Consider the following 15,195-nt stretch of genomic DNA (forward strand, 5'->3'; position numbering starts at 1 on the left):
CTATATCATCGAGACTTTTTAGCCTCCTCAGAGACATACGCTCGTCTTTAGTAAGATTGTCAAATTAAATTTTTCGAGGAAACTTCTCAAAATCGTTTGATACAACTTGGACAAACATGTCCACATTAGGGCAGGCAGACAAGGCCGGGAATCTTTTGGACCTAGGTAAAATGGAAGAAGGGATCTTACCACCCTCGCCGATTTCATTGTCTTCCGCTAGTTCTTCAAGTTCTCTCAAGGCTTTTTGTTCCGTTTCTGTAGGGAACATGTCATATATAATATTATCATGAAAATATCTTTTGAATAGTAGTGTGCGTGCAACGATATGCAAATCTTTTACAGCAAGAAAATGGTTAAATGCTTTACTAGGTGAAAAAGTCAAGCCTCTCTGCAGCACACTTACATCAATGGTAGATAGTTCATGCGTGCTTAAGTTAATTACCTTGAGATCGCTTGTGTTTCCTTCTGAAGGGAAGTTGAAATTGCGTCTATATGATTGTTGCCTTGTTCCATAATTATGTTTAAATTTTGTTCCATATCTTATACGTGCGCTTGAAGTTGATTTGTCTGATATGTCACTTGTTGATGTAGCTGATGAAAGTGAAGGAGATCTACTTTTTCGTTCGCCACTTGGAGATGGCTTCCTCCATTTATATACCATTTTAGTTTGAAAGTCTTTCAAATCACGATTGTATTTTGATACTTGGGTTTCTTGTATATTTTTTACCAAGGACTCAACTTGTTTCTCCATCTGTACATTCATTATCTGCAAATTGTCAGCAGACAATTCAGCTTTGGCGCTAGCATAAAGATCATCCAATTTTTTGTCAATTTCAATCATTGAATTGGAGTTAAGTCCAATTAGCAGTTCCATGAACCGTCTAGAGGTGTTGTTACACGTCTCCTCCCAAGCAGCTGTGAAAATTGTATCTTCAGTTACAAAGGAAGGCATCACTTTTATGCGAAGCCCCCTAGGAATTAATTTTTTCCGCAAATAGTTTTCTAAAAATGTGCGATTCCACCACAATCGCGTGCGTCTAAAAAATAATACATTTTTAATAGAATCAGCCAACTCCCCAAATCTCTGATCATCGGTTCCCTGACCTACGGACTCATCTGTGCCGAACACTTGATTAATTTTACCGAGCCATGCGAGTTCGCTGGCTCTGAAGTCCATGACTCTTGTGGAAAACCTGTGCGGAACACAGAAATGTCTTAGAAAAAAACATATAAACAAGAGATATATAAAGGTAAGTAAATATCGTTGCAGGTACCTATTTGTGTACCATTTGTTATGTAACCCAGGTATGGACTCATGGCCCTCTTTTTGCATGTTGTTTTTATTCCCCTGTCCGCGTACTACACTGTGTCGTTCATGTCAGTATTTTGAACAAATAAAATTTGCTTCATCTATATTGGACCTGTATTCGAAGTTTATTTCCCTTGGTTCAGATCAATCAATTCGCAGAGGATCAAGTTTGAGTTCAAGTTGAATTTCCTGAAATTCACGGTTTCATGCGAATTTGAAGATTCTGAGATGCGATTTGTGGTTAGCAAAAAAGTAAAGCATAAAAAACTTGACCAGCGGAATTTTTCACACTGCTGAAGCATCAGAGAGCAGGCAAATATCATTTTGCATTGCTGTGCGGATCTCCTTAAAATGCCTGCGGCTATGACATCTTGCGGATTATCATACATTGTACAGGAGGGTTAGTACCTGGGCCATTAGAGATCAGTGATTCCCAGCAGAGCACAGTTTGTATGCTAGATTCATTGTCCATCTCCAGAGTCACTGGGTAAGTATCTGTCTCCAGTAGAGTGTCAGCGAGGTTCTCTCTCCTCTCCCCACATGCATTTTACAAGCAATTACAAGCTTTTCAGCTATTATTATTACTTTGGGGGGGGGGGGGGATTAAATTTCAGAAGATCTGCTCATCTTTAACTAGTATATTAGTGCAATATATGGTAGGGTAATATATTTTGTCTTTAGACAATAAACAAGGACAGCAAGAAAAGGTTAAACTAATAGCTGCTAAAAGTACCTCCTAGCCTAAAAGTAAGAATTCTGTACTGATCATCCATCTGAGAAAGACATCTAGAGGACTTTGAAGAGACTAGAAAGCAATAGGGTATTGTTGGAACCACTTATAAATCAATATAACACAGCAGAAAAGTGGTGAAGAAAAGTTAAAATATAACCTTTATTAATATAGCTAAAATAAATCAGAGACTTGATAAAAAGGCCACAAGGACCATGAGTGCAAAAAATTATTAGCTGCCAACCTATTATGGGACCTACACCTCCCTATGTGTTAGGGGTGTAAATAATGTTAAGTGACACAGGTGGACACTTATGTACAACTTACCCACCAAATTAGCTGACAGATGGATGGTCAATAACAATAGACCAGCTGCAACATGGATATGACATATATTGATTAAGTTGGAGAGTCACTATTATGAAAATAATGGAACAGTCTCACAACTTTGATGTCAGTAATCTCCAGTGTTCTCATCAGCTCACAGACCAGGGCTCTTTAAATACTCAGCCTCCAGTCGTGTAATAGACACACTCCCGACGCGTTTCCTCACATTGGTGGATCATCGAGGGAGATACGTGATGGTGAGTCAAGGTCTGTCGCCGGTTCTGGCGTGCGGCGCAGCTCATAGATAGCATCAAATGTTTTCTATTAAGCTGCGCTCCTATGCGGCCGATACATCACTTCCGGTTGCAGCCCCATTACTTCCGGCGCGTGGGCCGCATCAACCAGTGGTGACACGCAAGCGTCACATCCGGTGCGCGCGTGCTGCAGCGCTAACAAATCGGGCAAGACGCTTACTGCAGTAGTGATGGCAGCCAAAAAAATAGAACAATGACCAAATGGTCATCGCTTTAAAGAGGGGAAGTGGGCAAAACACCCACTAGAACCCTAGTGGTCACCAAAACTAGAGAGAAAATAATCAACCACAAAAACAATTGGTTAGAAATGAGTAGAAAGGCTGAATGTGATGAAATATATCCAATTAACACCACACAGCACCTTTCTAGTGAATGGCAATAGGAATCTGTCACAGGATCAGTAAAGTCAGCGGGCTAGAGGCAAATGATGTACAATCCCCGACGCACATACCGCCCAAGAAAAAAAAAGGGGGGGGTAAAGGGTTATTCAGAGATGGATGAGAGGACTTAAAAGGGCAGGTGAGCTGAGACACAGGGAGAACTGATATCGGGACCGCAGGTGATGACAGGAAAGAGGAAAAAGATCTAGACAGACTCTACCAAACTCTAAGCACAGTATTCCCTACCTAACAGTGGAGGTTGGCACCCTAAAAACCTGCGCAAGTTGGCGCCCCCACTCCGTGGCGGCTGTCCCTACACTCCTTTCCCTATATTGTCCCTATGGCTAAAGAAAAAACCTAAAAGACAGCTGGTTTGTTCAGGCCATACGGGGTTACAGTCTGTAGCTTAAAGATCCATTTAGTTTCTCTCTGTAGGATCATTTTGTCCCAATCGCCTCCCCTGGGAGGGGGAGGAATTTTGTCGATGCCCATGAACCTCATGGCTTCCGGATGCATGGTATTGACATGTCTTGCTATGGGGGTATCTCTCTTCAGGGTAATGTCTCGCTGGTGCTCCCCCACCCTTCTCCTGAGCTCCCTTTTGGTTTTACCCACGTATTCAGCACCGCAGAAGCACGTGGACTTTGAAGAGACCCCTATCTGTCCATAGCACCTAGCTAAACATCATTCCTAATGATGACAAATTATTCTTATAGCACCATTTATTCCATGGCGCTTTACACGTGAAAAGGAGTGTATATAATAAAAAACAAGTACTATAATCTTGAACAAAATCACCGACTGTTACAGGAAGAGAGAGGACCTTGCCCTCGAGGGCTTACAGTCTACATGGGATGGGTGAGGATACAATAGGTGAGGGTAGAGCTGGTCGGGCAGCGGTATGGTGGAACGAGGGTTACAAATAAAAAGTACAACCCATCAAGTGTTTATATAGGTCATCATTAGTGATGAGCTAGCATATTCTGTTAACCCTTTCAGCGAGCATGCTCGGGTGCTCACCGAGTATCTTCAGCGTGCTCGGGTGTTATGTTTTAGTCACTCCGTGCTCAAGATTTGCGACTGCTTGACAGCTTTAATATATGTAAGGAATGCCTAAGAAACAGGCATTCATCACGTGTATTAAAGCTGTCAAACAGTCGCAAATCATGAGCACTGAGTGACTAAAACATAATACATGAGCACACTGAAGATACTCGGAAAACACACGAACATGCTCGCTCATCACTAGTCATCATCTGTATACTGATTTGGCCAATTGCAAGAAATGGATGGTGACAATATTTTTATAAACTGAATATATTGTGACCATATAACGTAGACAGATAAATCTATGTATTTTAGTTAAATATGCATGTAATGTGATATATTTTAATAATTATTTACGTATAAGTCTTCATAGGAAGCCATGTAGCTGGGACAATCCATATAGATCGCTATACCCTTCACTATGAAATATCATTCACTTTTCTGTTGCAAAATTAGTCTATTCATATTTTGACCTTGACATTTGTATCCAATGTTGATTTGGCAACGCCATATGCACTGTACATGTAGAGAATATTTTGTGTAAATATTTAACACTTTAGATTACAACAATATAATTTAGCTTTTTGATACATATGAACATTTACTTCAAATTATAGCTTATTTTTCAAGTTAGAGAATTCCACTTTTAAATACCTAATAAACAGCCACCATAGCGCTAAATGATTTTAGTTATGTATTAAAACAAAACTCTTTATGTGCCTTAGCAATTACTTTTAAGCGAGGCTTGTCATATACAAATGAGGTAAGGCTAGTCCGGTGGGGTGTTGATTCCCTCAGACTAGTCCAACCTCGGATCCTGTAATTACGCCCATGAGAGCATGACTGACATCCTCCACACATTGATTTAATCGGCGGGCCACTGATAATCTTTCCAGTGACTGTCTGCCTGCCTGAGAATACTCGGTGTGCCGATGAAGCTGGGGAGCATACACCCAACTTCATTGTGCATTCCCAGGCAGGGAGAAAGTCGTGTGCTTACGAGAGATTCGCAGCGACTCGGTGATGAAACCAAGGTGTACAGGATGTCAATCACACTCTCGTGATTATAGGATCTGAGGTTGGGCTAGTTTGGGAGAATCAACAACTCATATAACTACACCGGCTTTGAATCAATATATAGTCTACTCAGCATGATACGTACCACAGATCTAAAAGTCATTTGCAAATATATCAAACATCCATCACGAAAGCATTTAAAGTGGTTGCGCAGAAGAAATTTCTTATTTTATAATGTAACGCTTTACTATGATAAACTCACTAATATTTATCAATCATTGTTGCCTTCAAATACTTACAAGCAGTGAAGTGGTGATGGTAGAAGCCAAAGGAAATTGGGTGATTTTACCTTTATTTCAACATAATTGTGAGGATGGTTAATAATAGGAAAATATTTTGTTATTCTAGGCTGAATTGCTAAAAATGCATGAAGAACAAAGAAGACTGTCTCAAGAGAAGGAACGCATGAGGTATAATGTTTCAAGACTTTTACTGTATAGTAGTTGTAAGCAGTGTGTACATATACAATAGTAACATGAAGTTAGCAGGCACGTGCAGTATGGGTTCTTAGGATATTGCATGTGCAACAGTTCTGCTGTTTATATGTTATTGTGGACAGAATCCATTATTATATTTTATTGAATTGGTAGTTTTGCCAATCACTCCTTATATATTTCCGTTATATATTCATTTATAAAAGCTTTATATTGCTGCTTGATATTACTGCTATTATTGTGTAACATGAACTATATGACTCTATATGGCAGAAATTCAAACAGACTCTTCAAAATGCAAAAGATTTATTAAGATGCATTCCTTTTAATAGATTAGATGCAATTCTCACCATCTTTTCCGATTCTATTGGTGCAACATCATACAACATTATTAACAAATTTGTGTTTACTGCTACTTTTGTGATCAATTATATGCTTATTATTTAAATTCACTATGAATTAATGTTCCTATGTTCAATAATTTTTAATAGCATCTAACTTTCTATCTCAAAGCTTTCAAAAAATACTTTTAAACAGAAAAACAGACTGAAAAAAAACAGTCATTATTTTTAGCTTTTTGAGCAGAATGTATTTATTCCTCCTGCTGCCAAGTGTTAGCGGTATTTATCTTGTGTTCAGCATTCAGCAGTGTATACAAAACATACTATATCTTACATTTTGATGGTGCTGTCACCAAAAACCATGTAAATACATGTATTTAGCATTACAAAAAGGTACTTTAAATCTGTAACGGCATGTTGTTTTTCTATTTTAAAGAGTAAATAAAGCTTTCCTGGACAGATTTCAAAATCAAAACGCTTGACAACACGGTTATTCTGGAGAGTCAATAACATGGGTGAGATTCAGATAAAGCTTGTAGTGTTTTTCCTTCCAATTCTATATTTAATTTTTTAAGCAAATATGGACCTTTAGAACATTTATTCTTCAATCCAATACAAATAAGTTTAAATGTAATTGAAATGATAAAGTGATTAATCAAACTGACTTTGGCTGCTCTTTGATTTTAAGGTGCACACTCTTTTATGTGTAGGAGTGGCCTTCCAACTGAGAGATGATGTAGGGGGAAAAAAACATCGGCATTCTTGAATTCAAACCTTTTGTTCCCCAGGTAGCTAAGCTGCCTCTGTTCTCCACATAGACAATACATCAACACCCGGTCAAGTGGTAACGTGTATGGGGGAGTTGGGAAAGATAGCTGTAAGATGATTCGCATAACCCAAACCATCCAGGTCAGTAATCTCTGACTGCTGGACCTAATCCGTGAGAACCACCTCTTACTTGAATGCACGTGCATCTCTTCTTTTGATCAGCCAGCCTGGCACAACATCATCGTTGCAGCGTATCGCACATGTGATGTTGCGACAGTCCACCTAATCAAAAGAAGAGTCTCGGACACCATAAAGTAAGATGCTGTTCTCATGTGATCATGTCCAATGGCCACAGATTTCTGAGCTAAAGAAAGGACCAGGTCATGCAAATCGATTCACACCTATTCTAATGGGCACTTCTTTTGTTCCACTACTGCTCTCTATGCACAAAAGTCAAAATGGAGCTTCCTTGTTCAATTTGGTGAAAATCAATGTTCCTTTACCTCGTGCTTGTGGCATTTGAAGCATCTTTCATTAAATCTGTATTATTGTCACAAAGGAAAATGTTTTCCTCCAAAGAAAAATAAGAAACTATATGCACTTTGATTAAAGAAAAAATAGTTGGAAGCTTTTCTGTGTAGCCATCTGCCCCATGTTGATATTACACCAGAAGCTTATGCTTTCATGAATGAGTGAAAAATAAGATTGTATCTATCCATTACATAAATTATCAAATTGTCTGTGGTATCTAAAATGTAAAAAGAGATTTCCAGTTGTATTGTAATTTGCTTGAGTACAACATAAATTACAGTTAGTTAGTTACAAAACTGTTTCCTTTTCTTCAAGGATCAGAGTTCACTTGAGATGAGATGTCCACATAAAGTCAAACAAGAAAACATTCAACATATTGAAAAGAAAATGATCCAAACTTTATAATATTTTCAAATCAAAAACATTGTATTATATAACTAATTGTGCTGTTTTTATAGTATAATCTTGTGTAAGTCACTCCCAAGAGTATTTTGTTATTGGTGTAGAGTTGTATCATATCTCCAATTGTTAAAGGGGTTAGAGATTTTTTTCCTATAGGATTAAGAATTTGCAGACAAGTTGTTGCTAACTACCTGCCTGTTCTGCCATGTGGAGATCTCTACCAGCTCAGGCAGTGACTTTCCTGCTTCTTTTGACCTCACATCAACAGACCAACTCTTTCACTTTTAGGCTATGTGCCCACGTTGCGGAAATGAAGCAGAAAATTTCTGCTTCATTTCTGCATGTTCTTTCCCGGAAAAACGCATGCGGAATTCCGCAAGCGTTTATCGCCCGTTTTTCGTGCGTTTTCAACATGCGGAATTGCCTTGTGTTTTTTATTGCATTGGAAAGGCAATTCCACATGCAGAAACGCAAAATTAATTAACATGCTGCGGATTTTTGTGCGCATCAAAAACGCTGCGGAAAAATGCACAGCATGGGCATAGAACTTGCGGAAACTCATTGGGGAAATTCCGCATCAAATACGCTTGTAAAACGCTACGTGGGCACATACCCTTACTTCCTCTCTGCTCTGTGGAGGGGGCGTCATGGCTGATGTAATGTTGATTGACAGTCGGCTGCCCGCAGTTAGGAAGTTGGGAGCCAGCTCTTAATTAGCATCACATCGGCAGAGACCCTGTTGACAGAGCAGAGCATAAAAGAAGAAGCTGCTCTGTTGATGTGACGTTACCAAAACGAGAATCGCTGGCAGCAGTAATCCGTGACCGCTTTAAACCGGAACAGATCATTGCAGGGCAGAACAGGCAGGTAGTCAGCAACTACTTGCTTGTAAGTTCTTAGCCCCATAGGGAGAAAAAAAACTTAAGTCCTGGATAACACCTTTATTGTTTACAATATATTTTTGCTATAAATGTAAGAGACTTTGCCAATTGTTTATAATAGTTATTTCAAATTTTCAATTTTCAAATTTTCAATCTGTGCATAAATGTTCAGTTTGTTTGTTTTCTTTTTATAAGTTTACTACTTGCTGTGACAGACTAAGCATATATGCACACGGTCAGTATTTGCAGCAAGCCTATTCCATGTGGGTATCTATGAAAATATGTGATAAAACACCAAAGCAGACAATACCAATTAAATACCCTGCTGCTCCAGTGTTGATGGCACCTCAATCCACCTCAGCTTAGAATTGTATTTTTTAGAAAATGTTTTCCTATTAAATTTGCTCTTTAAGTCCAGTTCAAGATGTTACAAATTATTCTATAAAATATATCAGTTAATCATTTCTCAATGATGTCTGTAAAAAGCTATAAAATCAAATGTTTGTTCTCATTTGTTAAACTGAATTCCAAATAAAATGTTTTGTTTTATTTGCTCCTTGTGATTTCTACTCATTCATAAACCTGTAACATTCTGTGTTTGACAGTGCGATATGTGACTAAAGATGTAGCTCAATGTTCTATAAAATTAACGTTCCAGAGATGTACAGATACATTAGGTGAGGAGGTTACTGTTCATGAGTAAATGTTATAACTTCACTTAACACAGAAATAAATTCCATTTTATTACTGTAATATCATTCTGAGTATTTCTGTATGAAGTTACCTTGAAAGTTTTGAAGGTTGTTAAGCCTTATGTGTTGTGCTGCCACTGTGATTTTTATGCTTTTTTTTACATTGCTTTCTTTATTTATAAATCCATTATTTTTTAAGAAAACTTTTGATGCAATGATCTAATACAGAAATTGTATTATTTATATATTCATTAATCACAATATTGTTAAGGGAAACCATTTTGTTTTTGTTTAGATGATGGAGAGAAAACTCACAGCGACTGGATGTAACACTGGGACTGCTGGATGAAAACATTGAACAGAGCTGAACTATGCAGCGCCGTTCAATGTATAGCAGCTGCTGAGTAACTTTTGCATTTTCAGGCGAGTCTTTCCCAGCCAAAATAGGCAGAGTTGGGGTGGTACGGGGGCATGATGCCACAGCTTGTCTAATTTGTCACAAACTGTTCGCTATGCCAGAAATCTTACTCCAGTCCGTGACTGGTGTAACATTTATGGCATGGCGCATGGAGGCACACACCACTTGTCAGACACTGCTAATTCATTTAGAGACATGCACCTCCTAATAAATCAGAAATGTATGACTCCAATATGCCCCCTCATCAAGACGAGAAAATCACCAGTCTTCATGAATTGGAGTCAAAGTCTTCCAATATTTTTTCATTTACACCATTAAATTGAGCAGTTAAGTCTTCCATTTTGCATAGTCTGGACATGTCTTGAAACAATTCTAACAATGTGGGGGTTGGGAGGATCTCCAATGTTGGAAAATAACCATACAGGCTGCTGCGATGCAAAATTCCTTCTTCTCGGCGCCAATAGAGCCATTGAGTATAGATGGTGGAGTAATTTGTGGGAAGTTTTCAACCCTTTCTCCACTGTGACAAAATCACTGGCAACGTACTAGAGGGGAGATAAGTAGAGCTGAGGTTGTTAACTTCAGTAATATAAACCTAGGAAAAATGATCCAGCACACTAAGTGCTGAGAGGTGTTAATCAACCATGTTTAGTAATAGGATGATTGAACAACTGTAAAGTGGGATGAGTCCAGAGGATAAATAACTTTATAGAGCAATGTGTGTGGGTGGGCCTGGAGATGCAAGCTCTGGAACTGTGTTTTCATATTAAGGAAAGCTAGATCTTGTGTTGATTGTTCCTAAAGTGGGTGCATTTCCATATCAACAAGGACTGTGCCATACTTAATGGTTTTGTTTTCCTGTTAGGCCGGGAAGGCCGTGTTTATTTTGCTAACATTGCCCTGGTTTTATGCAGTACTTTAATAAAACCAGTGTAAGATTTAAAAAGACTGTGTTCCTGTGGCTACCTCTATGTGCAGCCGAGTGAGTCGATATACCACTGATTGTCTGATGAGTGCACAGGACCGAATCCCAGAAAGGTTTAATGTTCTTACTCCCATACCACACATGCAGCATGGTGATTTTTTCTCTACCGCAATGCCAACATTTATCTGAAATTGATGTAAATATAGTATGAAAGTAAGCCAGGCACTTGTACCAATATGTAAGGATATTGTCATTTTTCACCTATGCTGCAAAAGCCATGGAAAGTTGGGGCATAAAAAGAAGTGCATTTATCCAAATTCACATCAAGTATATCAGTGAAAGGATCGGGCACCGAGACAAACAAGAGAAAATCGCCAGCACATTAAGTAGCTTTACAATGATCGATTGTGGTTGGTCCATGGACTGATAAATTATTTATTATGACAGTAACCAAGTTTTCGATCAACATAACATATAGAAGGGGGGATAGGATACATCCTTGTTGTATTCCATTGTGGATGCAAATTTACAACAATAGTGCACAATTAACCCTCATATAAGCTGTTGGATTATGGTATAATGAGAGTACCTTTTCTATAAATTTTGTTCCCAAGTCCACCTGATGGGGAAAGGCCTCCCAAAAACCTAAATGGACATGATCAAATGCCTTCCCCGTGTCTATGGAGAGCAAGCTCATTGGAAAGGCGCTGATCCTTGACTGCGCCGTTGCTAAGAGTGTCTTAATGGTATTGTCCCTATACCAGGGCCGGTTTTAGACAAAGTGGGGCTCTGGGCAAAAGTTTAAAGTGGGGCCCCAAATGCTCACATATTGCACCATCACACAGAAACATTTTGGTTGCATTTACATCCGTTGAGTTCAGAATGCTAATTGACCATGATCGACGATATTGAAGTCATTCAAAGCTTGTTTGCCGGCCTCTTTACACCGGCTGAGGAAGGATGATGGGCACAGAACGATCACTAATAGATCAATCTGTCCCCATACACTATCATGTTATCAGCAGCACATCTGCAGTTAACACCTAGCAATGTGCTGCTCAGAACAATGATTTTTGTTTCGGCATAAACAATCCAATCAATTGATGAATAGACAGCATTTTGCTTGTTTAGTATAATACACCCCATAGTCACCCACATAGTATAATGCACCCTATAATGTGCTCCATAGCTCTCCATATAGTATAATGCACACCTCATAGTCCTCCATATAGTATAATGCACTCCCCATAGTCTTCAACGTAGTATAATGCACTTCCCATAGTCCTTGATAGAGTAAAATGCACCCCCCATATAGTATAATGCAGCCCCCATATAGTATAATGCAACTCATAGTCCTCGATAGAGTATAATGCAGCCCCCCAGAGTATGATGCAGCCCCCCATATAGTATAATGCAGCCTCCCCAGAGTATGATGCAGCCCCCATATGGTATAATGCAGCCCCGATATAGTATAATGCAACTCATAGTCCTCGATAGAGTATAATGCAGCCCCCCATAGTGTATGATGCAGTCCCCCAGAGTATGATGCAGCCCCCCAGAGTATGATGCAGCCCCCATATAGTATAATGGAGCCCCCATACAGTATAACGCCCCTCATAGTCCTCGATAGAATATAATGCATCTGTCCCAGAGTATGATGCAGCCCCCCATATAGTATAATGCAGCCCACCCAGAGTATGATGCAGCCCCCATATGGTATAATGCAGCCCCAATATAGTATAATGCCCCTCATATTCCTTGATAGAATATAATGCAGCAGCCTCCCCAGAGTATATTGCAGCCCCTCAGAGTATGATGCAGCTCTCCCAGAGTATGATGCAGCCCCCATATAGTATAATGCCCCTCATAGTCCAAGCTCGAGAGAATATAATGCAGCCGCCCCAGAGTATGATGCAGCAGCCCCCCCAGATTGTGATGCAGACCGCCATATAGTATAATGCACGTCCCCATAGAGTATAATACAGGTCCCACAGAGTATTATGCAGCTCCCCCAGAGTATGATGCAGCCCTCCCAGAGTAATATGCAGCACCCCAGAGTATGATGCAGACCCCCATATACCCTCCCGCATAGAGTATAATGCAGGTCCCCCAGAGTATAATGCAGCCCCCCCAGAGTATTATGCAGATCCCCATAAAGTATGACGCAGCCCCACAGAGTATGATGCAGCCCCATTGAGTATAATGCAGGTCCCCCTGAGTATAATGCAGCCCCCATATAGTATAATGCAGCCCCCTAGAGTATGATACACCCCCCGGAGTATGATGTAGACCCCAAGAGTATGATGCAGACACCAGAGTATAATTCAGACCTCCCAGAGTATAATGCAGCCCCTCTAGAGTATAATGCAGACCCCCCCAGAGTATAATGCAGACCCCCCCAGAGTATAATGCAGGTCCCCAGAGTATAATGCAGCTCCACAGAGTATTATTCAGCCCCATAGAGTATAATGCAGCCCCCCCAGATTATAATGCAGCCCCATATAGTATAATGCAGCCCCCATATAGTATGATGCAGATCCCCCATAGTATAATGCAGACCCCCCAGAGTATAATGCAGCCCCCAGAGTATAATGCAGACCCCATGAGTATAATGCAGCACCCCCAGAGTATTATGCAGACCCCCATATAGTATTATGCAGCACCCCCAGAGTATAACTCCGCTCCCAGAGTATGATGCTGCAGCCCCAGAGTATAATGCAGCCCCCAGAGTATGATGCAGCACCCCCAGAATATTATGCAGACCCCCCAGAGTATTATGCAGCGCCCCCAGAGTATGATGCAGACCCCCCAGAGTATAATGCAGCACCCCCAGAGTATAATGCAGATCATCAGAGTATAATGCGGCTCTCCCAGAGTATAATCCAGACCCCCAGAGTATGATGCAGACCCCCCAGAGTATAATGCGAAGCCCCATATAGTAAAATGCTGCCCTCAGAGTATGATACATCACCCCAGAGTATAATGCAGATCCTCCAGAGTTTTATGCAACACCCCCAGAGTATAATGCAGACCCCCCCCCAGAGTATTATGCAGCACCAGTATATAGTATAATGCTGCCCCCTCAAAGAATTATGCAGACCCCCAGAGTATAATGCAGCCCCCCACAGTATAATACAGCAGCCGCAGAGAATAATGAAGCACCCCCAGAGTATAATGCAGCAGCCCCCAGAGTTTAATGTAAACCCCCAGAGTATAATGCAGCATCCCCAGAGTATAATGCAGCCCCACAGAGTATAATGCAGCAGCCCCAGGGTATAATGTAGCACCCCTAGAGTATAATGCAGACCCCAAGAGTATAATACAGCACCCTAGAGTATTATGCAGACCCCCATATAGTATAACAGCACCCAGAATATGATGCAGCACTGCCAGAGTATTATGTAGACCCCCCAGAGTATTATGCAGACCCCCCAGAGTATAAACCCCCCCAGAGTATAATGCAGACCCCTCAGAGTATAATGCAGACCCCCAGAGTATGATGCATCCCCTCGGAGTATGATGCAGACCCCCCAGAGTATAATGCAGACCCCCCTCCCCTGAGTATAATGCAGACCCCGAGTATTATTCAGACCCCCCAGTGTATTATGCAGACCCCGCAGAGTATAAACCCCCCAGAATATAATGCATACCCCCCAGAGTATAATGCAGCACCCCCAGTGTATAATGCTGACCCACCAGTGTATAATGCAGCTCCCCCAGAGTATAATGCAGACCCCCAGAGTATGATGCATCCCCTCGGAGTATGATGCATGTCCCCATAGTATAATGCAGCCACCCAAGAGTATTATGCAGATCCCCATATAGTATAATGCAGCCCCCCCAGAGTATGATGCAGCCCCGTAGAGTATAATGCAAGTCCCCTAGAGTATAATGCAGCTCCCATATAGTCTAATGCTGCCCCCCAGAGTAGAGTATGATACATCCCCCAGAGTATGATGCAGCCCCCCAGTCCTGCAGTATCATGGCCACCACGTACTCACTGATTTAGAAAATAAATAAATATAATCCTCACCTCTCCTGCTCCGGTGTCCACAGAGCGTCTCAGCAGCTCCATTGTCCAGCACAGCTTGGCACGATGAAGTGACGTCATCGTGCCCACTGCATCAGAGGCAGAGGGGGAATGACGGGAGAGGGAGCGTCACATGACGCTCTCTCCTCCATCATTTCTTTCAACTGTAGTGGGGGCCCTAGGCAGATGCCTAGTCTGCCTGCCCTTAACGCCTGCCCTGCCCTATACTCATGTCCTTGGACAAAACCCACTTGATCAGTGTGAGTGACCGATGGTAGGACAGGCTCAAGACTGTTAGCTAGGGTTTGGAGAACAGTTTAATGTCCACATCGGTCAATGATATACGTAGATCTATAATTTGAATCTCCAATTTTGAAAAGTCTTTGTCAAGGCTCTCTTGTCTTCAGGGGCAGGAACAGTTTGTCACACGCTTACATTTGCAGGCTTAGAAGTCGATGACAAGTTGCACTTGGCAAAATACACTTTGTACCTTTTTAAAAGTGGATGGGAATGGTGAAGCTGACCTTCATTTCCACTACATAACTTATTCTTTTTGCCAACTCACTATTTTTTGTGAAGCTTGTACTTG

At 40.9% G+C, this 15,195-nt stretch overlaps 1 protein-coding gene across 2 annotated transcripts in view; it reads left to right on the forward strand.

Annotated features, from left to right (window-relative positions):
- The window catches only part of EPSTI1 (epithelial stromal interaction 1), a 183,399-nt gene extending 174,309 nt beyond the window's left edge, over nucleotides 1-9,090 (forward strand). The window contains exons 12-14 of one of the 2 annotated variants that reach the window (XM_073663906.1): nucleotides 5,533-5,594; nucleotides 6,396-6,474; nucleotides 7,580-9,090. In XM_073663906.1, the coding sequence (XP_073520007.1) occupies nucleotides 5,533-5,594; nucleotides 6,396-6,441 (108 nt within the window). In that variant the 3' untranslated portion in view covers nucleotides 6,442-6,474; nucleotides 7,580-9,090. Of the gene's footprint in view, nucleotides 1-5,532; nucleotides 5,595-6,395; nucleotides 6,475-7,573 lie in introns of both variants that reach the window. The other variant, XM_073663905.1, reaches the window with a different exon arrangement.
- The last annotated feature ends 6,105 nt before the right edge of the window (nucleotides 9,091-15,195 follow it).

The sequence above is a fragment of the Phyllobates terribilis genome, unplaced genomic scaffold, assembly GCF_046119375.1.
Source record: "Phyllobates terribilis strain yellow unplaced genomic scaffold, ASM4611937v1 Scaffold_2__4_contigs__length_985480577, whole genome shotgun sequence".
Taxonomy (NCBI): Eukaryota; Metazoa; Chordata; class Amphibia; order Anura; family Dendrobatidae; genus Phyllobates; species Phyllobates terribilis.